Below are 26,778 nucleotides of genomic sequence, written 5' to 3'. Positions count from 1 at the left end.
AGTCCAGAAGCACATTAGGCATCCTCTGGAACTTGCAAGGAGGACTATAAAGAATGTAGAAATGGACCAGGATTCAGATTCTTTACACAAAAAGCTTCCCTTTCTTTAGCAAAACTAGGATACTAAATGTCTTTTTTTTTTTTAATGAAAAGAAGACATTGTAACAGGTTTCATTAAAAAAAAAAAAAAAACCAGTATTATCAACTATATCTGTTTGTTTTGGGGATATTCTGTCTCTTCTAATTATGTACCTAAGAATTACAATTATCTGTCATGTGATTTTAAAGTACCGTAGTGAAACAAAAGTAGATTGATGCTGCTTTTGTTTGAATGAAATTCAAGACTAAATTACACACCAGTCAATCTGAGTTGTATTTTTTTTAATTTACTCATTAGTGAAAATGAGTAATTTCCAAAGAAAATGTGGTGTTATGTGCCACGGACCTGTCCTCTCCTTTAAAAAGAAAAAGAAATGCAACATCTTTTTTTTTGTACTTTTTAATTCAGTGGAATATCTTTGCTGAGCTTAAATCTTTGTTTATAGAAAGTATATTGGAAGTGTCTTTTAACTTCATGGAGAATGTTGCATCCATTATCATTTGCTTTGTCTCTCCTGCCAGCCAGAGTTGTAGTCCCTCCTCTGAGTTTCCCCAGCAACGTGTGTACCTCTCATTCTGCCTCTCCATCTAGAATTTGAACACCCTGGTGGATAGGGGATGAATCGTCTCTGTCCCTAGTACTTGTCATTTAGTAGGCACTCAGTAAATGTTCTGAAGTCAACTAGTGAACTAACTAATGCACCATTCAAGTAATTCCCAGCCTTTTAGAGTCAGTCTCCATTATGATATTAATTATCTTTAGTAGCCATTGATTGAAAATACATTATTTTGTTAATTTGTGTCATAGTTAAATGCATTTTATTAAGGGACATTTACATTTATACATGTGAAAAATACATATGAGTATGGGGAATTATTTATTCAGGCCACAGAAAATGTTTTTATGACAATCTTTAGCACTGTGTAGATAAATACTGATGTAAATGCTTTCATCAGAATGAGGTTCATAGAATACTTTAAATTTTTTCAATAGAGGAAGATTTATAATATCAGAGCAGGCCTTTACACATGTTACAGCTTCCAGTCTGTCCTCATTCATTTATTCATCTAGTGTTTATTGATTGATTTTGTATGCCAAGTTCTGTTATAGGAGCTCAAGATTGTCCAAGTTCTCCAGTCAAAGACCACTATGAACACACTTGTAGTTGATCAAATTAGGTTTATTACTCAGTTCAGGAAGGAAGAACACACGCCATGAGGAACTGTGGGACTTCTCAGGAAGAGGACGTTAGAAAAGACTTACACAATTTGGACTTGAAAATACTAACCAAAAATATGTAAAATATTAACAAAAACATTTCTGACACAGGCTGGCTGCTGCCTATATTTAGTTTCTCTAAGGATTCCTCACTTATACTTAATGGTCTTTGCTGAAGTAACTCCTGAATAGCTAGTTTTAGCTACTGAGCAATCTTGAAAAGTTGTTAATGTCTATTAGAAATGCAGCTTATAGCATGTAAACATTGAATAAGATTCTGTTAAAGGGGTGGTATATTAATGTGACACATCACAATTGTTAGTTTCTTTTTTATAGTTACTAGGCAGTGACCTTATTTACAGGTTCCTTTGCCACTACCAAAAGCATGTAAAATTTTCTTATTTTAGCTAGTTTTTCACATACATAAATATCATCTTGTAGATGATTGTTACATGAAATTTCTTGCCTCTGTTGTTTTTCATTTTAGCCACTGTATGATGCTGCTTACCTTACAATGTACAATATCTGCTTCACATCCTTGCCCATCCTGGCCTATAGTCTACTGGAACAGCACATCAACATTGACACTCTGACTTCAGATCCCCGATTGTATATGTAAGCTAAATATATAGTTAAAACCTCCTAAGACTTTCAATGTTGTGGTTTTCATTTTATCTGCAGATGGGAAGAACGCAGAGCTGTGCACTTGGTTTGTGGTATGATTGTGTGGTTCTGTTTGGAATTTTTAGCTATTGCAAGCAGACTGCTCAACAGGAAAATGACATATTTCCTAGGTGTGGGTTCTGTACTTGAATATATGTGAAACATTTAGTTTAGAGTCACTAATTCCTACAACTTAAAGCTACATTGTCATAGTGTTCTAGTGTCTCATGGGAAGACATGATATTTTAACTGCAAAGAAAAAAAAGCATACACAAAGATCTTCCGTAGTTTAGAATATTGATTCCTACTTGTTGTAGATTGAACCAATGAAGTTATATTACCCTTTCTCATGTAAACTGCACCCATAGCATTAGCCGCCCCACACCCCACCTTTGTTAGCCCCATTCTAAAACTGTTGAAGAAAATAATGGACTCATAAGCCTTTGTATTCATTTTGTGTCAGTTGAAAATGGATGCTTTTCTCTGTGGATGGGGGACTTGGCACTAGCCCCAGTTGTTTAACTTATGATTTAATTGGATTTTTAGAATTGTAGCCTACAGCTAAGGATAAAGATATTAATTTACAGCAGATTGTAAGCATTGCTAAATAGTAGGTAGCAAGTGCAATAGAGAGGTTTGGATGGTTTATTTGTATGAAATGAAGATATACAAATTTAAGGGACTTTTTTTTTAACCAGCATGACTCATAAAATTTACATTTAGCAATTGTTAGAATTATACAGTTGTAAAATTTATCATTTTAAAGGTCTTTATTGAGGAAAATTTCAGACATACATAAAAGTAGAGAGAATGCTATTTATATAATGAATGAATGTAAATAGTTTTTGAACCACTCAGCTTGTCCTAACCACTCAGCTTCAACAACCCTCAATTCCTTGACATTCCTATTCCACTGATAACCCCGTCTGCTCTATCACAGGCTTATTTTGAAGCAAATCTCAAAAACAGTTATTTCAGTATGCATCTCTGAAAGATAAGGATTTTTAAAAATAATAATACCCTATCACTTAAGTCCTTAATATCAAATAGTCAATGTTCACATTTCTCCAGTTGACTCATTTTTTTCAAAGCGTGCTTATTTGAATCAGGATCTAAAGAAGGTCCACACATTGCAATTTGTTTATATACTTTCTGAGTCTTTTTTAATGTGTAGGTTAACCTTGCAATTTATTTGTGGACAAAACCAGATTATTTATGTTGTAAAATTTCTCCCAGCCTAGAGTTTGCTGATTGCATCTTCATGGTGTTTACATGTTCTGCTGATCCTATATTTGTTGTAAATGCATAATTAGATCTAGAGGAGAATCATTAGAACTTTGGTAGAAATCTTACAAGCATCAGCTCCTACTACACTCTTTTTGAAAATAAGGAACCAGGGCCCAGAAATGACTTACCTAAGGACACAGGGTACAACCAGATGCAAAATGAAGATCAGAATTCAACCCTCTTGCCAGTGCTTTTTCCAGCAGGCCAGTGGTTTTAAAACATTGTTTTAACTGTAGTTGTTTCCAGACAACTTCTAAAGTGAAGCCCAATAGTGCAGTTGCTCTGGTTAAAGTGGGGTTTGAGGAGTAGTAGGCAGAATTCCTCCCATTCAGTCCCACCAAGAGCTCAGACTAACACCTGGGCTGAAAGCGTCTGCCACTTACCAGGTGACCTTACGCAGGTTACTGCAATGTGCCTTAGTTTCATCTTCAGTAATATATGGGCAACAGTAGCACCTAATCAAAACGGTTTTGTGAGGAATAAATGAGCCACTATGTATTAAAGAACTTAAAAAAAATAGTGCCTGACAAGTTTTCAAGCAACGATAGCTATTAATCTTATTATTCTAACACCCTCCTCCAGCCTTCAGGGCTGTGCTGAGCACTTGTATAAATTAAGAATGTCAAAAATCTGCAAAAAGCTGTTGAGTACAAAATATCGTAAGGGTTTCCATAAGGTTTTAGTGACTGTGCTAGGTGTAGGTCATGATTTATTGAATTTTGCATAGACTTGCCACATCTGATGCAAAAATAAAGGCCATGACATACCTATTGCCGAGCCCAAAGTGCAGCTTTCCTTTTTGACCTCATACTTGCAAGTTGTGAATGCCTGCTCTGACAAGACACTGCTCTTAGCCTGTCACGAGACTGTAGATAGTTTCATTACTCTGTTCTTTTGTGAACATGAAGCCCTGGTCTTCCTATATGGCTCTCTGTACAGTATGCCAATTAATATTAGCAGTGGCATTGTGTAGTGTATTATAGATTTTACCTTTAGTGATTTAGTGACTTGGGTATTACCAAACACTTGGATGTGAAATGACATAATTGGATGTTTTCATATTTTTAAGAGAAATTTAAAAAATGAAGTAGTTTTTCTATAGAGAGAACAGGTGTAATTTGTTTCTTCTACAGCTTTAAAAGGCAAAAGAAAGGGTTCTGGTATACCTGCTGCCTACCATAATATGGAGGTGCTCAGGCCTTTGCTGCTCATCAACCTCTCCCCAGATCTTGATTCTCTCTCATGCTGTCCTTCATGTTGATTGCCCCATTCTGAGTTTTTGACAGCTTCTTTATTCGAATGCAGCTAGAAAGCCTGACCTATAATTCAACATATCATGCTGCTCCTGCTCTTTTCCCCCACTGAATGTGATATAATTCCCATCGATGGTCTGTAAAGACAGGAACTACTTCCTGCTTTTGACTGTCAAAAGCCACACTGGCTGGCAGTTGTTGGGCACTGCCTGCAACGATCTTTACAGAGGTGCCTTACCTGTGGTTCCTAGTTGCCTTGGAAACATGACTTACTGGCTATAGGGAGAGCTTATTTCTGGGAAGCAGCTACCTCATTCTGCCATTTTTTTAGGACAGAGAGCATACCCTGAGTTTCAGATCGCTGCATGTACCTGGAAATCCTAGTAGGTAGAAGTTGCATAATTGCCATGTGCACGAAGCCCCACAGTACTCAATACCAACTGAACAAGGATCAGTTGCATTTATATTGCAAAGGTGTTTCTTACTTGGTACAGCCCAGTGACATTCTTGGTAGTATTAGCGACAAGTATGTTATTTGAGTAATTAGATATCATTTATTAAATGTTAAGAGCAATTTGAAATAGAATCCAAAAGAAACACATGCACCAACCCATCTTTTTCTGCAGCTCTGCTCCATTAGAATTGGTAGCCTTATTTAGCATTCTGACTTGTGCTGAGAAGGTTGTGCTATTTTTGACAGATTTAAACTTAATCTGTCCACCTCCCATTTATCAAAGTATCATTATACAACTCCAAACATGTTATTTGACTTGATGGAAAAATATAAAGGGCACCGTAAGACCTAAAAAAAGGTTAAATTTCCAGGAATAAATCTTGATTAAAATAAATATCGTAATTGTTCTTGGAAAGCTTGGTAGCTTGGTTGAGAGCATATGCTCTGAAGTCAAGTCAATCCAGGATTGTATATTAGCTCAGTCTGTTACCAAGTGAACTTTGGCACGGTTGCTACACTAGTGGTTCCCAGACTATACTGCACATTGAAATCAACTGGGGGGCTTTAAAAATATCCTGACCTCCAGGTTATACCTTATGCCAATTAAATCAGAATGAAGATGGCAGCCAGGCATTAGTAGTTTTTAACGATCCTCAGGGGATTCCAAAGTGCATCAAGGTTTGGGCACCATTGTGTTACACCTTTCTGAGGCTCCTTATTATTAGCAAATGTGAGTGGTAGTAATACCTATCTCATGTTTTTATGTGGATAAAAATAATGTCTATAAAACTCTGAACCCAGTTCCTGGTATATAAGTACCATTAAATGGAAGTGAATTATTATTGATGTTATTGTTGTCAGTGGCCAAAAATTTAGAAGAGTTTAGAGAGTTTACTCCAGTGGCTGAGTCAGGAGATGATTGCATGAAGGTCAGCCTTTGGCTTAGTCTGACCCTTTACCAAAAATCTGTCAGGCCATTAAGGGTAGCCCCCTTCATTATAACAGGGTCACACTCCATGCCCACCTTTGACATTTCACTGTATGTTTAAATGAAAAGTTTCACTAATGGTTTTTTCCCCCCATTTCTCAATAGGAAAATTTCTGGCAATGCCATGCTACAGTTGGGCCCCTTCTTATATTGGACATTTCTGGCTGCCTTTGAAGGGACAGTGTTCTTCTTTGGGACTTACTTTCTTTTTCAGACTGCATCCCTAGATGCAGAAAATGGAAAGGTAAAAAGAACCTGTCATTACATCTTTTGGTATTATAAGCATGGCTTGTCTTTTTCCCATAGGCACTGGATCTGTCATGTACATACTCTAGCAGTAATCATTTTACACACTTTTTCTGAAGATACAGTAGTTAGTTCTCACAGCTTCTTTAGAACAATAGAAGTGAAATAAGAAATCACTTCCTGTGTGCATGGCTAACTAGAGAGCTTATGTGCAAACTTTCTGGAACCTTAACTTGGCTATAATTTTTACTAGATGAACAGAGTTCTTGGGACTTCAGACTCCTGCTCTTTGATGTGAGAAAGTTTTTCCCATTTTAAAGTAAAGCCTGGCTGCATTCAGTTTTTACTCATAGTGGCCTTCCATGCTTGGAGCTGAAGCGGGTAGCTGCCATATCTTTGGAGTGTTTGCCCAATAGGTGAAGAGAGGAATTCTCTTCTCTCCCTCCTCTTCCCAATGGAAGCACAGTATTCTGCAGAAAGGCTACTCTGGTCTTGCCAATGTCTTCCCAGAACATGACTATCTCATTGACCAGTTGCACTGGAGTAATTTTGCCCTGGCTGTACTCTAGGAGAAAATTACTGATGGCGGGGACAGGTGAGGCCTTTTTCTGCAGCCACACAATAGGAAAACAAAAACACTACCTTGCATACTGCTTTCACTAAGTTCTCCTTTGCTATTTCTGAGATTCTTCTTTTATGGTCATTCATTCTTTATAATCATAATGTGAAGGAAAGCTAAGGTTCAAAAAGAATTTACTGAGGACACTATGTCTGGAACCTGGTAACAGCTGTTACAGAAGTAATAGGTTCAGTGAACTTGAATGGTGCTTTAAAATTAGGCAGTACAGTCAAAACCTCTCTAATTTGGACTAACAAAAATCAGTTTAGTATGAATCCATGAAAATTATTAACCACAAAGTACTTGTTGGGGAAACACAGATCTACTTTAAAGTAGTCACATGTAGAACTTGCCAAAGAGAGTGTCCGGCTAAATCCTGTGAGTACTTGGGAAAATCACATCAGTTTCCCAGGTCAGCTTTGCCCATCAGTAAGAAGAATGGATTTGATTTTATGATTTCCCGGCCTCTTCAGATTTACAACTGATTGTGCGACTTTCACTTTTTATTTTAGTTTTATTTGGCAGACAGATTTTATACAGCTGGCTACTGCTTAAACGGAGTTTGCTCCAAAGTAGACAGATACTCTCCTATAGTTGATGTGATTCATTTGCTCAGCAAACTTTCCAGGTGGTGCATGAGAGCATCAATTCAGCGTCTGTTTAATTCATTACCCATTTTGAGTTCATAAAGTCCAAATTAATAAGGTTTTACTGTATATGTCACCATCCCTCTAAATGTTTGCTGAAATTACAATAAGTATATGAATTACTTTTAGCAACAAAACATAACACTCATGTATGATTTGAGTGAATCCTTTTTTTTTTGCTTCTATTAACCTTAATTTTTGTTTTTATTTTTTTGAAAAAACCTTTTACATCTCATTTTCTGTTTTAATGTTACGCATTCAGATCTTGACAGCATTTGGTAAGCATATATGCCATTCATTGCCATCATTTGGATTTATACATGGTATCTGCTTTTTTTTTTTTTTGATGTGCACATGCTGATAGTTCTTGTATTTACAACCAAAAAAATTAGACTCATTTAAAAAATGTGAATCCATTTGTCTATAAATTATTGCTCATTTGAGAGGTTTAGTTCTATATTATAGGAAAATCCCATATCAAATTCTTAAGAGACATGAATCATCCAAATGACTTGTTTTGATGAACATTGCTGTTAGTAGAGTAGTTGCTTTCTTTGGCCTTTATCACACCAGTGAGTTCCCTGTTCAGTGCTTCATGGAGTAATAGAAATAAACCCTACCAACCACAGGCGTGGTGTACCTGTTTGTGAAAATTGGATCACAGGAAAATCTGGCATTGTGGCCTGATCTTACTGACTAGCTGTTTCCCTAAACAATTCATACAAAAATATTTGGCACTTACACACAGGATTCAACTTGGCTTTTTTTTTAAATGAAAAAATACTAAGATAATACTTGTATATACATGGTACATGTAATTTACATTAAATTTTTTTCAGGTATACGGAAACTGGACTTTTGGAACCATTGTTTTTACAGTCTTAGTATTCACTGTAACCCTGAAGGTTAGATTTTTACTTATTCATGTATTTTTTAATACTGTTTTTGTAATACTTTCTTGTCTTATCCTAATATACCATTTTTTTGTCTCCTTTATTTTTTGTCATGGGTTGTTATTCAAGTATTTGCCTTAATACTTACTAAAATATGTATGATGCTAGGGATTTGGGTATTTATATACTATTTTTGATCAATTTTTTTCCCAGTATATCGTAATCCTCTTTATTTTGTTTTACTTAAAAAAATTCAAACACCATACTTACGTTGAAAATCTGTTTCTTCTTTATTGCTATTTTTAAGGCGTTATGATAAGTGGCATATAAACAGGCTGTGGGTGAGAGTGAGAGAGCGAGAGAGAGAGAGTGTGTGTGTGTGATTATGTTAAGTACTTGAATCTTCTAAAAATTATACATCTGTTTAAGAGCCCCAGGCCTAAAATAGGTATATATGAGCAAGATAATATGTGAAAAAGAGCTTGGTAGTAGTGAAATCTCGTAAAATGTTTTCATCACTGATGGCCAGGTTGGTGGCTTATGCCTATAATCCCAGCACTTTGGGAGACCAAGGTAGGCAGATCGCTTGAGCCCAGGAGTTCAAGACCAGCCTGGGCAACATAGCAAGACCCTGTCTCTATTTATATATATATATATATTTTAAATTTAAAAATAAACACAAAAAATAAAAAATATATAAAATGTATTCATCATTAACATTTACCCATGTTAGTGATAAAGTGCCTAAGAATATAACGTAGGTAAACAAAAGGAAGGTAATTTTGGCAAAATCATTGGCATTGACATGCAGCCATGTGATAATTCTGTGAAGCCTCACTGAATGCTACCCTTGAGGCCCGTGATTTGGGAATCTCTTATAGTTGAAAACATAATCAAATTATTTTTGTCATTCCAGTAATAAACACCTCACATGGGTTCCATGAGTAAATACCTTTAAATGAATTCTGGCATGCCCAGGGGTTAGAAGCAGAATTCAGAAGTATAATTGTCAAAGGATCTCTCTTCACTTTCCCTCTAAATTTTTGTTCATGGTTTATTTCTTATACCAGATAGAGCTAACATATGTTTGCTTTATTCATCTATTTCAGTAACATTTTAGGACCTTTAAAGAACATTACAATTCATCTCAGTATAGCCACTTACTAGCTGTGTGTCCTTGGGCAAGTGACTTTACCTCTCTTTGTCTCACTTTCCTCTTCTATAAAATCGAGATAGAAGTAGCACCTACCCTTTTTGAGGACTCAATTAGTGAATAAAGCACTTAGGATGGTGCTCATTTCAATACATGCTAGTTTTCGGTTTTTATTACGTCTCACAGTATCATAATTTGAAATGGATAACTCCCCCCTCCTTTTTTCCCTTGGCCTTGCATATAGCCACAGGGCTTCCAAATGGCCTTCACAGTGTTTTTCAAGTGTATCTCAGAGACTTCCACTCCCTCCTCTTTGGATTAATATTAGTATTATCTTTGGATTCATATTAGTATTTTCCCTAGCAACCAGAAGAATAGCAATTCAAGACTGAGCTACATTAATAACGTTATCAACATCCTGTTTATAAATGAGAAACTATAACAGAGAGCTGATGACCATGGTGTCACAGCAAATAACAAAACTGAGACACCATCTCCTCTATAAAAATTAACTGCTCTGGGTATTAGCTTATGTGACCCAGAAGTTTTAAGCAAGCGAAATAGTCCATACTTTTGTTTTTAGATCACATTTGAAAACCCCAGATGCCACAATCTGAAAACATGATTGATTGGTCCTGGCAGAAACATGAAGAGATTAAAATCTAACTGAATATTTTATTAATTTAATGGACTAGATATAAGTTTTGCAATTGGAAAGATACACTACATAGTCAAACCCATGATTCATTGCTACATGATGTTAGGTGTATAGAGCCTTTGCATTTAGTGACTCGCATCTGTTGTGTTTGAGCTTTCACGACACCTTTGAAAGTTTTGTAGTTCGTCTGCCCTTTCTAGCTACCCCTTCCCTCTCCTACTTCTTTTCAGCTTATCTGCCTCCACCAGCTAGGTCTCCTTTTGCCATCATCTTCCTGGCTGCCATTGCCTGAGGACTTGGGGCTTGGGCCTCCTAGATACTACCATTACTTCATTCCTTGCCCATCCCCAGTACTGAGATATCTGCAGCCCTACAGCTACTAGCTACTTAGCCTGATCACACCTCCAGCCTGTACTCCAGAGTTTAGAGGCCTTAGGGCAGAGCTCAGCTTTCTCACCCTTGTTCTTTGAAAAACCTGGATTCTGTTTAGTTCCCCTCTTCTCTGGATCCCTGGCCCAAGCTAGATCCTTTCATAGGTATCATTGTGTACTAGTTATCAGATACCATAGCGTATTGTCTGGTGCAGTTTGTAACCATCATGAAATCTTTTGTGTTGTATCTTTTCAGCTTGCCTTGGATACCCGATTCTGGACGTGGATAAATCACTTTGTGATTTGGGGTTCTTTAGCCTTCTATGTATTTTTCTCATTCTTCTGGGGAGGAATTATTTGGTAAGCAATTGTACATGTGTGAGCAATATGTAAATAGCAAAGTAGATACATGTGTATGTACACTATATATGTAAGCATTCATTATACTTTAAAAATTTTAATTATATAAGATGGCATGTCTTTAATATTAATGGCCTGAAGGTTACTTGTTAGCTGGTAGCGCTACTAATTTCAGGTAAGATTTTAAATACAAGTATATAGACTGCACAAATCACTCAGAAGACCTCCCTTTGGTAGCCTCTGTCCAACTCTTTCTATTTGAAGGTGTGTAAACATCTCTCTAGGGAAACTGTAGTTTTCAGCACAACCTCTCATGTTATTTTCAGAGGAAATACCCATCCTGTGAAGTTTCTACCTGATATATTGGCCAACAGATACATTATTGTCCATTTGGACCCTTATTTTCTCTTGATGGTATATAACCATGATTCATGTTACTACAGGTGTGCTCAAGGTATAGGATATATACAACTTAATAACTCAGAGGGTTGTATTTTGAAATCGCCATCTCACTGTTTTGGGTGGGGGAGGGAAGATGTAGAAAGGCAGACTCTGCGGCTTGTCTTTAAAGTTCATTTAGTTCATCTTGGTTCAATAGATAGATGTTTGTTCAGAATCAGTTTTGTGCTTGGGACTCTATGGGATAGAGAGATGACTAGACTGTACTCAAGGAGAATAGAGTCCAGTGAGGGACACATAAGCTGTGATTGGGAGAGTTATATATTTGCATCTCCTTTCTTTACTCCCAAAAACATTTATTTTTAAATGTCAGAGTTGTTTTTTTTAGTGAATGGCTTCCCCTGACAAGGATGCCAGCAGCAGAGAGCATGGCTAGAGCAAGCCGTAGTGTAAGATTTCAGGAGTACATATTTTCATTGCTTTGAGCAAAATCTTACATACAAAATGATTCTATTGTATCACAGAGATGTGAGGCTTATGTTTATGTCCCTTGAGTCTTAATTAGAAGAAACTCTTACTGTTTTGAAAAGCTTTTTAAAAATAAAAACCTTAAGAAATAAAAATATGAGAAACCTAATCATTTAAGGAAGTACCAGCTTTAAAAAGTATAATTACAGCATATATTTGGTACCTCTATAGGTGATTGAAAGCAATGAAGCTGGAGGAAGTCTCTATTTTCTTTAGTAATATAACAAATAAATCAAAGTTGATTAAGAACATACCATATACAATTGTATGTCTGCCCAGAGTACTGTAATTCTATGAATCTATGTAGTCAGCATCTGAACTAATGATGCAAAATTTCTACAAAAAATGTTTCTAGCAAACTCATTTCCAACCCTTTCCACAGACTATTCCTTATTGATGAAAATAAATCCAGTAAATGATTACGATATTGTCACACCTGTTTCTATTCATTAGTGATACTAAAAATGAAATGTTAATCTATTTTTAATTTTATTGCCTGAAGTATTATCATTAAGTAGAGTTGAGCCACTACATTAATATAAACTTATAAAGCAACCAGTAAAATGTGACTAGAAACAATGTGAAACTTCAGCTGAATGTGGTCATAACTAATGTCTCTGGACATGTTCTACCCTGAGGCATTGAGTCACACCCGTCTTTGGGGTTGGGTAGTGAGAATGATGACTTCCAAGCCCCAAACCACATCCAGAAATAATAGTGTTTATTTTTTACTGCCCTACTGCAAAACTCCATAGATGACATGGAGGTTAAAAAAAACAAAAAACTGGAGACATTAGTCAGAAGGTATGATGCAAAGGAACACTTTGTGACTAGCTGCCATTTGTCAACTGAGCCCCTGTTATGGCTCAGTTAACTGCCTAGAACATTATTCAAGGTGTTCTTCAGAATTTGAGTGAGGTAGGGTTCTGCAGAAGTCTTTTCTGTGTGGCAGACTTTTCCCAGAAAGCCTGTGTAGCCTAGGCCTCATAAATTTTTCCACCTCCCTGTTCTCACTTTTATTCCACAATCTAATTTTCATAAAAGTAGAGCCACAAACTCAGTTTTATCATGTTACATAAGGGTGCATGGACATTAATTTTTAAATGAGAAACCAAATTATCTTCAGGAAGCATGATGTGTCATCTGATAAACAGGAGCCATGATTATCTACCTGGAGCTCTTTAATCCTAGGGCAGTCTGATGTGCATCCTGTCTTTAAGCAATCACTTCTTCCCCCTCACCTTCAAACAACAATAGCTTCACCTACTGAGGCTCTCTGTGGTTCAGCTCAGACAGAAGGGAAGGGAAACAGGCTGTGCTTCTCAATGGCCACTTTACAATGAAGTGGATGACTCAGAATGAAATCTAACTCCAGAATGGGGGTTCCCGCTGGATTTCTGGATTCTAAGGCTTAATGTCCACTTAGCAATATTCTATCTACTCTGTGTCAACCTATTTGGCACATACTGTTAACATATATTTGTGGATGACAGTGGTAGATTCCTTCCATTTGAGAGAGATGATAAGCTTCTACTGTCCTTTTTATATTTACATAGTGTTTTTATTGGGGGAGAGTTATAAAAATGTCTTTTGAATTTCAGAATACAGAACACAAATCCATCCCCATCTTAATAAAACAGCTGAGGAAATAAAATGCTTGTTAGGATAAAAAATGAACCATTTCTCTTGAATATCTTTTAAGCACCAGCATTTTCTAATGCACATAAATAGTCGCCCGTTGGCAGCTTTAGAATTGATTGCCTGATTGTCTTCAAGTCAAATGCGTTTTATTATCTTTTTTCTCCTTTGATTATCATTCCTTTTTTTCCAAACATTTGGTAAATGAAATTTGTTTATTACTTTGGGATATTCTAGAGAAAATTATTTTTATTAATGTATGTAAGGAAGATTCTTTTTAAATACAAAAGACATTTTAATTAAACGTCCATTTCATATGACAGGAATTGATTTGTTTTTCCATCATGTATTTTCTTTCCACTGCAGGCCTTTTCTCAAGCAACAGAGAATGTATTTTGTATTTGCCCAAATGCTGTCTTCTGTATCCACATGGTTGGCTATAATTCTTCTAATATTTATCAGCCTTTTCCCTGAGATTCTTCTGATAGTATTAAAGAATGTAAGAAGAAGAAGTGCCAGGGTAAGAACTAAGTTTATCTTAAAAACCTGATTTTTGGAAGGGGCCTCAATATCTGCCATGAGCTAAAAACCTGATTTAGAAAATTACATTAGTTACAGCATGTTAAACCCCTCCTTACAGGTTCATCACTTAATTTCCTCTTCTGCATAAAAAGTATAGTAAAAACTTCGTTACCCAATGCAGGTGGTAAGTAGATTCCTTAATAGTGTTCTATGTGACCTTCAGCAATCCATATGGAGTATATCATATGCTCCATATGGAATTTTAAAAGGAAAAAATTATTTTATTTTGTATTTAGCCTAGAATTTTCACACCAGGAATTTCCACACCAACATTTTCGCTTGAAACTTAGAAATTTCCCTGTGGGCTGTTTGCAGATTTTTTTCAGTTGATAATACCAATTTGCCTCTTTCAAACCTTTCCCCTTCCTTTAATTATAGTGCTGCTTAATCTCTGCGTTGCTTCTAGCCCTGTCTGTCCAGCAGTATATTTGAACCAAAGAGAATTCCCTGGATGTGGTTTCGACATCCTTAGCCTCTGGAACACACTCGTAAAAATTCAAGATAGTTTTATGAGTGTGTTTTTATCTTTCCTATTAAATTATAAATTTCCTGTGGGAATGAGAAGTTATTTTTTCTGCTGCCTCATTATGATATCTTTTAAACATTTTTTAAAAAGCCTTTAAAGTGAAATAGGGAGATGAGCATGGAAAATAAAACTTTTGGCAGATTTTGACCAACAGGCTAATTAAATATGTCATATTCCTGCCAACAGTAGCTGATTTTGTTAAACAGAACTGTTTCTGTCATATTGACACCAACTAGATCATGTAGCACCTCTAAGGCAGTATTTTCAGGTAATATTCTAAGCTATGACTACCTGACTTATTTGATAAATTTGTCAACCAGTTTAGCCACAAAACTGTTACATCATGATTTTGTTTTTGCCTATTGAATTGATAGAATCCAGTAGTTGATATTACATAGACATGGGGATCTGAAATGATTAGAGTAGGAAAACCTTCAGTGATGAGAATTGTAAAAGAGGAGATTCATGTTGCAAGTCAGTGTCAGCCCCAATCAAAAACAAGAGAACTGTCATAGGGTACATTGATTCTTCATGTAAAAGGCCAGTCAGTGTGTAATTAGGTGGCCAGAATTGCCCTTAACTCCCTGCTTCTACATGTCTTATGGGCTGGAACTGAACACAGTAATGTTAGCTTAGTTACGACTGCTTTACTCTAGTCTGGTGTTTTAGGATGGAAAAGTTGCATTCAAATACCTGATTATGTCTTAATATCGGTTGAACAGAGATGAAACAGGTTGATACAACAGACTCCACCCAGAATGTCTCAAGTGGCAATTTGCATGAAACCAAATAAAATAATGTTGGAATAAGAAATGATTTGGGGCTTTTTATAATAGAGAATTTTCCAGGGAAGGATTTCCAAGTTGCTCTTCCATCCTCCTTATTTGGGAGTATACTTTGGAATGATCCTAAATGTGTCTCTTATTTGAGGTAATGGAGCTCATTTTAAATAATGGCTCACACCCAGCTACATGGTCTAAAGATGATAGAAAAATCTCAGAAAACAAAACTTTCAAACATACCATCTTATCTTCTTCCTTATTAGGCCCTTTCTTTAAAAAGTTAGACATTGGCTGGAGGTGACTCTTACATAGACCATTAAATTGTGGGATGCTACTAAGCAGTCACAGATAAAGACTTAGAACATTTTTTTTTTTCACACAAACAGATTCTGAACTTCTCTTGAAAGTATGGAGTTCTGGGACTGCTTCCTTTTTTACTTAGCAGCATAGACTGTTGCCAGGGGTTTAGCATGAAATTTGTTGTGGGTTATGTCCGGCATAGGAAGAATTCTAGTGTCTGTGCTATAGCTTGGCATGCTGATATGCTAGAACAACCAGGAAAATTTCCATAATCATTTTCATTCATGCAATCATTCATTCATTTATTCCTACCCTTGTTGAACCAATAAACATTTGTTGAACCACCTGCTGATGAACATCTCTCTTTACATCCAATGTCTGAAAGGCTAAATGGCTTTTCAGACTGCGGGATTTCAAGAGTTGCAAATGAGGCAAAATGTTGTGGGCGCTCAGCAGTGCTGCCTCTTTTCTTTTTTTCTTATGAGAAAATGCAAGAGCAAAGTAGGGCAATATGAATGCATAAAGGCCTACTGCAACGTGGCAGCCACGGCTATTCTGATAAATCACATCTGTTTATATAAGGCCCTATTTGGCTATATCAGAGGTGGAGGCCAACTTCTAAGATAAGGGAGAAAGAGTATGTTATTCTCCCCCAAATATTTTAGTCTTTATGCTCAGTGACCAACAGTCTGACACTCTGTGTGATTTCCTACTTAGTTCTATATTCCTTGCTAAGACATCGGCCTCATTTTAAAGAGTGGCAAAAGATACTGGGTCTGCCCCATATCTTGATAGATCCCCCCATGTGGTCAAATGTGTGTCTCTACCTAGAGTAGAAGAATCCCTGAGTTCAACCAATAAGTATCGTGGACACTTTATATACACAGCCAGAAATGTGGCAGGTCAGCTGCCAGCACTATTCTTATGTGGGTCTTGGCAGCTGCTTTGAGAAAGGGACTTAGCAGTGTGTAGTGAAAATGTCTCTGTGGCATTTGAGAAAGAAGCTAAGCTATTTATATTTAACAATTATAAGAGCAACCTTATGCTGAATTCTGTTCAATTCAGCATACCTTGCCTGAGGGCCCACTATGAGTTAGCTACTGTACTAGGTGTTGGTAATTCAGGGATGAATCAGATGTGGCCCTAGCTCACAAGGAGCTCTCACTCTGGTTATGAGCATTCATATGGAATACTTCTGTAGGCAGGTATTAAACAGAATAGCAGAATCAGTGATATGGCTTGTTTTAACACAATTGCGCTATTTCAAGTCACTACCTCCTGCAACCTCCAGTAAAATTGCTAGTGTGGCAGCCTCCACTGCAACTGAGTTCTGTCATAATGCTAGTATTAGAAAGAATTCCAGTATCTTCAAATACAGGTTCTCTCCGTTGTTTAACTCAAGGGTTGTAGTTAAGCCATGTATCCATCAGCTGTATTTTTAGCAATGAGGTTAATTTTTTTCCCCAAAGTTCCATTATTAAGGATCCTAGAGCTTTTCTTTAGCTTTATGAAGTGACAAAGCTGCATAGCAATGCTGTTGATGGTATATGATGAAACTACCATTGAGCACTGAACAGTGAAACAGCAGGATAACACCTTAAGGAAAGTTCAAGTATAGGATTTTTGTATTTCAAAAAGTTGTGTCCCCCCTAAGCACAGTCATTGGCTGTCTGTAAATCAATGAAATATACCTGGGCTTTCTGGCCAAATAGCAAATACCATTTCACATTTCCAATGGAGAAATTTCCACATATCCTGTGTGAAGTTTTCTCATGTAAGTCACCACAATCAAAAAGGAGGCTTAACTTCGCTGAAGCTTGACAAAGGAAGACTATAATTTAATGGGAATGCACCCAGCAACATGGCCATGCTTAGCATGGGATGTCAGCACAAACAGGAAGAAATACTCCATTATGTAGAGAGCTCTTTCAGAGTGGCAGACAGGGAAGGGAAGAATGTCAACTGTCTGAGCCAAAGTCCCAGAGAAAGCACTTTGGAAATTTTGGAGAATATAGTTAATCATTATAATAATGATGATTACTATGATGATTCTTACAGGGTCATATACAACCATGGGTTCAGAGGGCAATAGCCCTGTTAGCTGGATTAGACAAAAATAAAGTTTAATCCTAATGTCGTGGCTGTTGAGATGGGCCTTTATCCATTGGCTTCTTTGACATACTGCTAATTGAGCTGGTGTCAAAGCTCTCTAGATGACTGCAAAGGAATGTGGAAATTTCATTCTGTTTTAGCTCATTATCTCCTGTTTACCCCACCCCACTGCCAGTTGCTAGCTATATCAATTTTTTTATTGCTTTAGTTACTCTTTCCATGCCTTCTCCTGCTTTCTGTACATTTCCTTTATAAAGTAGTTTTAACACCTAATCTATTAACTCCTAATATTTCTGCTTCATAGAAATACTTTTATCTCCGATGGTTGGATACAAGTGTTTGAGCACACCAAAACGTTCTTACAGTTGCAGTCTTGAATAGATAGGTTTGTGCATTAAACACGGGGGTGGGGAACTTGGTATCATGCTGATCTTGTCGCAGGGTTTTTGCCCATAAAATAGAAGATAGAAACAATTAAAATCTTTTTCTCAGAATCTAAATATACTCTAGCTTTATCAATTGGTAATGTGCATTCTACCAATATGTCTGTCAACTTTCTTCATTCCACCAACTTTCTTCATTTAAGGTAAAAACAAGAAAAAATGTAGTTGTCAAAACATGAATAAATTATTTACCTTTGAAAGTTTAATTGTTTATTAGAATCTTCTGGATACATATGTTACTGTAGCTGGTTTCTTTTTCTAAGCCCATTTTAAGTCACTAAGTAGACAATATGGGTAATCTTTATTAGCAGAGTTGTTCAAGTCATCTACATTGTTGACCACTCATCTTCTGTTTTGCTTGGGCAATGCCGAAACTAGGTCTGTAAATTACCTTATAATTTCAGGCACAGAATCAGAAGGAAAAAAATAACCTTAGGTTTGCTAGTTAAACTTTATCCATTTTTACTTTTCTGGGTGTTTTAAGGGGAAAAAAATAATACCTTACCCATGTAAAATTTAGCCTATCTTTCTAAAGAGGACTCTGTAGGAAAAACAGGGAAACCAGTCAAATTAGGTTGTAACAAAGGAAGTTAAGCATTGGTCAGAGGCAAATGAGACTGAAATGTGGTATCACCAAATGTTTTCCCATTGTTATTTTTGATTAGGTTTTTATCCTACAACTGCTTAAGAGCAGTCAGTCCCTTCATAGTGTATCTGTACAGTTGCATAGGGGAGATAATTACTTCAAGATAGATTGGTGATTGGCAATGGACCCTGGACATAACTCTGACCAATGGATTTTGAACAAATGTAGGATAGTGAATTAATGATTAAAGATAAGTCTTATTTTAACGAGAAGCATATTTTAAAGTTATTTTATTTAAAATAGTCAATTTTCCCATTAACAAAATAATTTCAAATTGATATGTAGAGAAATAGTAGTTGGCACGTAATAATAGACTGTTCCTATCTCTGACTCTGCTTTTACTTCAGAAAATAATGTCTTCGAAACTAACATATCATTTTGGCTTCGAATTCTCAAGGTTTCTTTTTAAATGTCTTACATTTGAGAGATTATTTACTTTTTTTTTTTTTTTTGGTTTCTGCATTTCTCTTTTTTCTACTGCAATTTTCCACCTTTTGTGCAATTGTGAACAAGGTAACGAAACGCCTCCCTTCCTCAGGAACATCTACTATCTTCATGCTTTCTCAAACTTCCAGCAATCACAGTTTCTCTTGGAGTGAATAAGGTGATTTCCTTTCTTAATGTACCAACTTGCTTGCATTCTCATTTGCCTGACACCATTTTCTGATTCTTTATGAAAAATTACTTCTCATGACTCATTTTGTATCTTCTATTGATGCTTAGAGTATTTTGTCATTTTCTTTTAATCATGTGTTCACCTTCCAAATTGTCACACTGGAGAGGAAGTAATTTTTAAAAGCTTGGACTACAGGTCTGTAGTCTTCATTGATCCACGGTATGCAGTAGCCATGGCGTGTTAGAGCTAGTCTGTTCACCAGGACAGGAATGTTTTGCACAAATTTCTCTTTGTTTGATAATACTCACGGCACCGGCACAACTCTCAGAGGTGTTCACCAAAAGGATGGTAAGGTTTACTAATCAAACCATATTGACTCATCTTACCATATTACTTACCAGTGCCATTCCAAAAACCCAAGTTTGCTACATACTACTGTTGTCTGTTTACTTCTACCACAAAAACAATTCGAGTTGGAGACTTTCTTAGGCCTTTGAATGTATTCATTTGAATGTTATACATTTACTGTATAGTGTATTCATTTGTACTTTTGGCCAGAGGAGTAGTCTATAGGAAATGATTTTTTCTTTAACTTTTTTTAAATATATAATCACCAGGTAGGTTAACCAATTTTCAAATGCTTTAAGTATCTTTGCCTCACTATTACAGAGAAATCTGAGCTGTAGAAGGGCATCTGACTCATTATCCGCCAGACCTTCAGTCAGACCTCTTCTTTTACGAACATTCTCAGACGAATCTAATGTATTGTAACAGGTACCTAGTGTTAAACAAATGGGCTGGCTTTAAAAAAACGGATTAACAGCATTATAAAGAAAAAATGAAAATATCACTCTCTAAATTTTCTCTGCTGTTGGTGTGGTGAACTTTACAATATTCTTTGCAAAAATATAAAGATGCATTACTTGGAATATGGGGAAATATGCATTTAAAATATTAAACATTAAAATATGCTAAGCCCCCTAAATAAAATGTTAAACATTTTTCAGAGCCAAGTGTTGATACAGCATATTTAATTTGTAAGGGGCAAGTTGTCATGGCAAGGGCACCATGTGAAAATGTTTGTTAATATTGATCAGGAAATATAACTTTGATTTATAGAGATCATTTGGAAAACTAAAAATAAATATTCCAAAATTGCATCTGTATAATATCAAGCCAATTTAGCATTGCATGTTCTCTTGGGAATTATGTGAAAATAACTAAATGTGTTTGTACCTTCATGTGCTATGTCTGTGTGTTTGCAGGTACTGTATACACTTATGTCCTTGTAAATGTCTGATCTCCAAATATATATTAATGAACCAGTCTAATCATAACTTTTTTAATGTCAAGTTTTATTCAAGCTAAATGTTTCAACTTTCAGAGGTAAAATATTTCATAGCCATTCAGGGGGATGCTTGCCTAATGATACAAAATGCTTTATAATTAATGTTTCCAAAAATGATTAAATTCACTTTATAATGTTTCATTTACCCCCAAAAATATTTGGGAGGAATTGATATGCCGTGGGAGGGACCCTTGAACTCAGAATGACTCCTTTATGTGTAGTCTGTATTTCCTTCAGTGGGGGCCTTTAACAACTCAGACCTCTGGAGGTCTTTTATCCATCCATAGGAATTTAGAGTAATTCATGAACAAGGCTTCTAAGCTTGTCAGCTTGGAAACAACTCTACACAGCTTAGAGCAGGGCCATCTTTCATACACACATAAAAATTAATGATCATCATGAATAAAATTGTGGGTTAGTTCACTTTGAAGCTAATAATTGCGAGTCCACCTCATAGGCCCATTTTTTTCAACAGCTGTCAACTCTGCCACCCTCTAGCAAAGAATACAAGTTAAATTAATGGATTGAATCCATTGGTTCTTCTGTCTTCCTGGAGTTCATCACAGTCTGCATCTGCACTGTTATTTTAGAAGCAGACTCATTTTGTCACAGTTAGCATCTTTTTACTCATTTTTGAACAACTTACCTGCGTATGTTTTCCCTTAGTAATGAATCTGCTTCACAAGTAACCTTCAAGGTCTTTGACCCCTTTGTCCCAGATTGCCTTGCTCTAAGCTGTGTGATGCATCTTAGCTGTATTGTTTCTGGCTAATTTTGTATCCCCCTGGATTGCTCTCTTTAGCTTGGTCTGTGGTTTGGAAGACTGGGCTGGATAGAAGACACTGCTGTTGCTTTTGGCCTCTCCAGGGCCTTATCTCCTACAATGTCTAACATAGAACTGAGGAAGTATTTTTTAAAAAACAATTGTCTTATTTTTAATGTAGTTATTTCTTCCAGGAATAGATTTTCATGTGGCATTATTTCTCCTCCAAAGACAATAATTAGCAGCTAGTTTAGGCATCTAGTTTGTTCCTTGGTTGGTAAGGAAACTACCTAACTCCTCAATGTAAGTTACATTCTCAGTATGAATGGCAGCCTTATTTTGGTTAGAGTCACCATGACCCTGCAGAGCTACCTGAAAACCTACTAGTGGTTCTGGAGAATGTGGAACATAAATAGAAATGGAAGGTATTCTAATGAACTTCTAGTCCAACCATGGCGAAGGAGGTGTCCCAGAATGGGAAGAAAATAGCATACTACGTAAGACCTTCCACTACTCAGGTTCAAAAAGATTGAGTTTTAGAGTGGAGAATCAGGCTCCCTGTTTTGACATACGACTTCCATTTCTTAACATAGTTGACTTGCACTTAATGATCAGTTTGTCTGTCATGCACCATCCTGATCATAGCATTAGATGATATTTAGAGGACAGAGAAGAATCTACAGATTTGATAGGGAAATATCCATGGCTTCTCTTCCAGAAAGATGAAGCATAAGAAAAAACAGAAGAATCAATCGACTCATAGATACCAAAAGGAAAATTAACTTCCGTATTGTAGGGGGGAAACGTGGTTCTTTTAGTAAAAAGAAAGAATATTTTTACAATAATCTTCCAAAGCTGAATATATCTTCAGACTTCCTCTGTCAAAATTAACACATCAAGAAAAACAGCAATCTAATCATTCATCAAACATTTCCTGAGTATCTGCTGTGTGCCAGACACTATACTAGCTGCTGGAGATAGAAGGTAAATAAAATGTTCCTGTTTTCAAGGACCTCCCAGCCTAGAGGAGAAGGGATCATAGCAAGCTAAACCTCTGCTATGGTAAATAATCCCAGAGGTAGAAAGTATTAGGAGAACCCTGGAACAATCCAAAAGCAAAAAGCAAGCCTGAATCTATTCAGTTGACAAATGAAGAAAGAATTAAAATCTGGTTATAGTGTCACTCTTTTTTTCCCCTGCATGTGAATAAAACTTGGCACTTCGTTAAGACAGTTGCTTTACTCTCATAACAAAATTTACTACTTATTTCTGAAAATGCTTAACAGATGGTTTCACATTATTAAAATAAGCCTTTTAAATCTGTATATTTTACATTTTTCAGAAACCGAATCTTGAACTGCCTATGTTATTGTCCTACAAGCATACTGACAGTGGTTACAGCTAAAAAAGAAAGCATGAAGAAACAACTACAAAAAGTTATCATCTCAGGATACTTGATATGCAACACACTAAACCACTCTCATGTCTAGAGTTCACAATAAATGTTCATTAAAATACCAAATGATTCTCTTAAGCATTTACAATTATTGTAAGTAGCCTTTATGGCCAAAGCTGTAAGTTAAGAATTATATGAAAGTTGAAAGCAAGAATACTTAGAATTCTGGCTTTAGATAGAATAATATAACTCAAATGGGTGCTCTTTTAACCCATGAACTTTGTGAATGGATTTAAATAACAATAGTATGAAGTAGAAGTTATGCAATGAGAATGGATAGATTTTGCTAATACTACTTTTTTTGCCTGGCAGAAGAAATAGACTATTTGGATCACATTTCTCATTCCTCCTAAATGATCATCTTAATTTTTTTTCCAAAGTACATAAGGAATACTTGAAAATACAGAATAACTAAATAGTATCAATGCATCAGACAGACTGGTTAATCCCTTCTGTTTACCCACGTGCTACTTATGTCTTGGTAGAATATTCTTGCTAAAAAAATACCTTGAACGCTTATGTGGAAAGTGTTAACTTACGGGTATTTTTGTGGGAATAGAAAAAAATTGTTTATTTTTTATTCTTCTGAATTAAACCCCACTTATGGGTGTAAGCCTACGAGACTTGAAAATAAAGTATAAAACATTTCCAATCACTTAGTAGCCCCTCAAAGTAGTTAGAAAATAAACAGATTTTTCCAGTGTTGATTTTACTGGGATCTGCAGTAAGGTGGTTTAAACCATAGTTATATAAAAATAAAGGTCATTTTGAATATCAGCCTTTTATAATTTGAAGAGGAAGAAAAATAGCTTATTTTAAACTTTTGACGGTTTTTATTTGAAAGAGATTGCATTTATGCATATATGCAGTGCTTTTTCTTAAACTTGGCCAATTTGGAAAGGGGGAAGGATCCACCCCAAAATGGTGGTTCAGCTTGTAGAGCCATGACTCTGAAGATGAATGTTGTCTCTTAACTTGGACAGGGAAATGGTCTAACCCTAAACCATGAGACTGACTTTAGTAAAGTCCTTGACTAACTGAACTAGAAGGAAGGTTTAGCCTTCTAATTAGTTCACTTGAAACATAAATGTGAAATGTCTTCATTCAATGTTAAACATACACTTTTTTGGATATAAATGACCATATTTATTTGACTGCTAGTTTTTTTTTTTTTTTTTTTTTTTTTTTTTTGTCTTTCTGGCATGCCTGTACTATTATTAGTGTTTATATTGTACCTTGATTTGGAAAAGTATTGGAGTTAATCTGTATCATATTTATATAGTCCATATGGCACATTTGATTCTTCCATGTATATTTTATGTTAGTGTTTAGGTATGATTTTTTTCTAAATTCTAGAAAAGAACATAATTTCAGTTATCAGAAGCCATTCCATCATTATAGACCCTTTTTCATTATTTCATTTGCTCTCATATATCAGTATTATTTTTGAGCATTTTGTTACATGTCATTCACAACTTACCTAAGTGTGCTGTGTTCTGGTAGCCCGTATTTGAGGTAAGCTGCTGAAAACAAAAGTCTCTATATTCTTTGCTTATTCCAAAGAGCTAAAAAAGTCTAACCCAGGAAAGCTTTTGATATTTTGTGTTTGTTTTCTTGTTCTTATGGTTGTTGTTGCTGTATTATTATTGCTGTTTTACATAAAATCTATGGGAACTGTGAATACAGACGAGAGCCACAGTAGAGAGGCTTGTTTAATGCAGTACCATTGGAGAGTTAACAGAATAATCTAGTAGAAAAATAACTGGTTGCATGTAAAATTCCTTCCAGCCAGAAAGAAGGAAAGACAAGGAGTAAGGGGGATTTAGAGTTATGTCTCAGCTACACATTACATTGTGACACTGCAGCTCAAATTCAGAATGGCAATGATACATGATATCATGGCCTAGATCTTTGAGAGGGACCTGGCTTTCCTTTTTAAAAGATATTTTACTGAAGAGCTAAAAAATGGCTAGTGTGGGGTTAGCAGACCGAATAACTTGAAATAGACCATGCAGTATTCCTAGCACTCGATGTAATCACCCTATTTGTGACAGAGAAAGGGAAAAAAATGTAATAATAAGATCATCTACCTATAATTTGAATAATTTTGAGCTATCAAAATGTCTTTGTAATTTTCACAACTGTTGTCCATTGTTTGAGGATGTTACCTACTAAACTGAAAACATTCATTCCATATCTACTTACATATACACCAGCAACAGTATAAATGTAAGCCTAACTTTGCAAAATTCATAATAATTTAGTGATAGAATTTTTTAATAACATGCAGTATATAAATGTGCAGATTTTATGCGTGTTGACAAAATCATTTTTCAGCTTGCAAAATGGGACTGCAATATTACATTTTTCACTTAAGCAGTTTTTTACATCTACGTTGTTGCTTTCTAAAATGAATGTGAATGCCATCTTTTATGACTGCAACTTGCCTTTTCCATTACAGAAATTTTTGTTTGATGTAATCAATAAACTTTGGTATGATATGATTGATATATCAGCCTCTTTTTTTTTGGAAAGGTCTCAGCTTGACATTAAAATAATATGGAAGCAATTTGTCGATGGGAACTAAGTTTCTAATTTCTTCTTGACCTGCACAATTGACAGAAGTTTGACCATTTCTACATGAGTTCAGCTGGTATTTTATGGCAATACCTAATTTGGGGAGGGTAAGATATTTGTAGGAGTTTTTAATAACACTGTACCTTGTTACTGCATAGATAAAAGTCCAGCCAAATCAGCAAATACATATTGAAAGTCTACTTTGTGCTTGGCAGTGTGCTTGATGCCAGCCATGCGTTGAAGGTAGCATATGTTTGGTCTTTGTGGTCTGTGTCTTCAACCCATTGAACTCATTTGATTCTTAAGCAGTCAAACATGAAGGGATTTTACAGTAGCTTGAAACTTGGTCCAAAGATGTGTGTGTGTGCACACCACTTCCCCACCTCTTCTTAGATTGCTCAGCCTGCATCCAAGACCTTGTGAAAGTCCCTTTTCTTGAAAAACCTCACTGTCCTTGACTGCCAAGAAACCAGAGTTGCTCTACGGAAACTGGTTTCATTGCATTTCTACATTTCAGTCTCTATGTTTTGGTAGTCTTTTAATCCTGTTGGTCTTTGATCTATATTTAGTGTGTATTTTCTTCTTTTTCATTAACTGGAAAATATGCGAAAACCTGAATTAAAGTATCAGCTTTGCCACATTTCTCTCTGAATCCTTTTTCTTTCTCACCTATAAGATGGTGTGTGGCAGGGCAAATAAGGTAAAGAATGAAAATTGCTTTGTAAAATGTCACTTGCTATTCATATGTAGGCATTGTTACTTTTATATTAAGAGTTTTTTATTGCTTAATTTTTTAATGAACAGTTGTCATTTACATTTTCACAGATGTCTTACGTTATTTTTAGCTTATTGGAATCAGTTCAAGCTTCCTTCCCTTCCCCCATCCAGCCTTATGGGGAGCTCCCTCTTCGCCTTACTGCTTAGTCTGCCCACAGTTGGCCAATACAGTGAATATTGTGGGGGTCCGAGTGATTTGGCCCCTTCAACAAGAAGCACAGGCAGAGGTTAAGGGCTGAGGTTATCACTATGGTTATTCAGTGAATGTGTCCATGGGCAAAGTGCTGGATGCATACTAATGAAGCCTGAAGCCCTGCGTTCTGAGAATAGTTGTCAGGGAAAAAAAGTGGGCTTAATTATTTTGCAACTTTTAAAA

The 26,778-nt window shown here is 36.0% G+C and overlaps 1 protein-coding gene across 4 annotated transcripts in view; it reads left to right on the top strand.

The window, feature by feature from the left end:
• Nucleotides 1–25,558, top strand: part of ATP11C (ATPase phospholipid transporting 11C) — a 207,992-nt gene extending 182,434 nt beyond the window's left edge. For 2 of the 4 annotated variants that reach the window (XM_003272595.4, XM_030807338.1), the window contains exons 24-30: nt 1,805–1,932; nt 6,068–6,206; nt 8,314–8,379; nt 10,806–10,909; nt 13,841–13,994; nt 20,151–20,255; nt 22,935–25,558. In XM_003272595.4, the coding sequence (XP_003272643.3) occupies nt 1,805–1,932; nt 6,068–6,206; nt 8,314–8,379; nt 10,806–10,909; nt 13,841–13,994; nt 20,151–20,252 (693 nt within the window). In that variant the 3' untranslated portion in view covers nt 20,253–20,255; nt 22,935–25,558. Of the gene's footprint in view, nt 1–1,804; nt 1,933–6,067; nt 6,207–8,313; nt 8,380–10,805; nt 10,910–13,840; nt 13,995–19,378; nt 19,470–20,150; nt 20,256–22,934 lie in introns of all 4 variants that reach the window. The other 2 variants (XM_030807339.1, XM_003272596.4) reach the window with 2 other exon arrangements.
• The last annotated feature ends 1,220 nt before the right edge of the window (nt 25,559–26,778 follow it).

The sequence above is a fragment of the Nomascus leucogenys genome, chromosome X (genome assembly GCF_006542625.1).
Source record: "Nomascus leucogenys isolate Asia chromosome X, Asia_NLE_v1, whole genome shotgun sequence".
NCBI classification, from domain to species: domain Eukaryota; kingdom Metazoa; phylum Chordata; class Mammalia; order Primates; family Hylobatidae; genus Nomascus; species Nomascus leucogenys.
The sequence above is the reverse complement of the archived record's forward strand: the minus strand, read 5'-3'. Positions and strand labels throughout refer to the sequence as shown.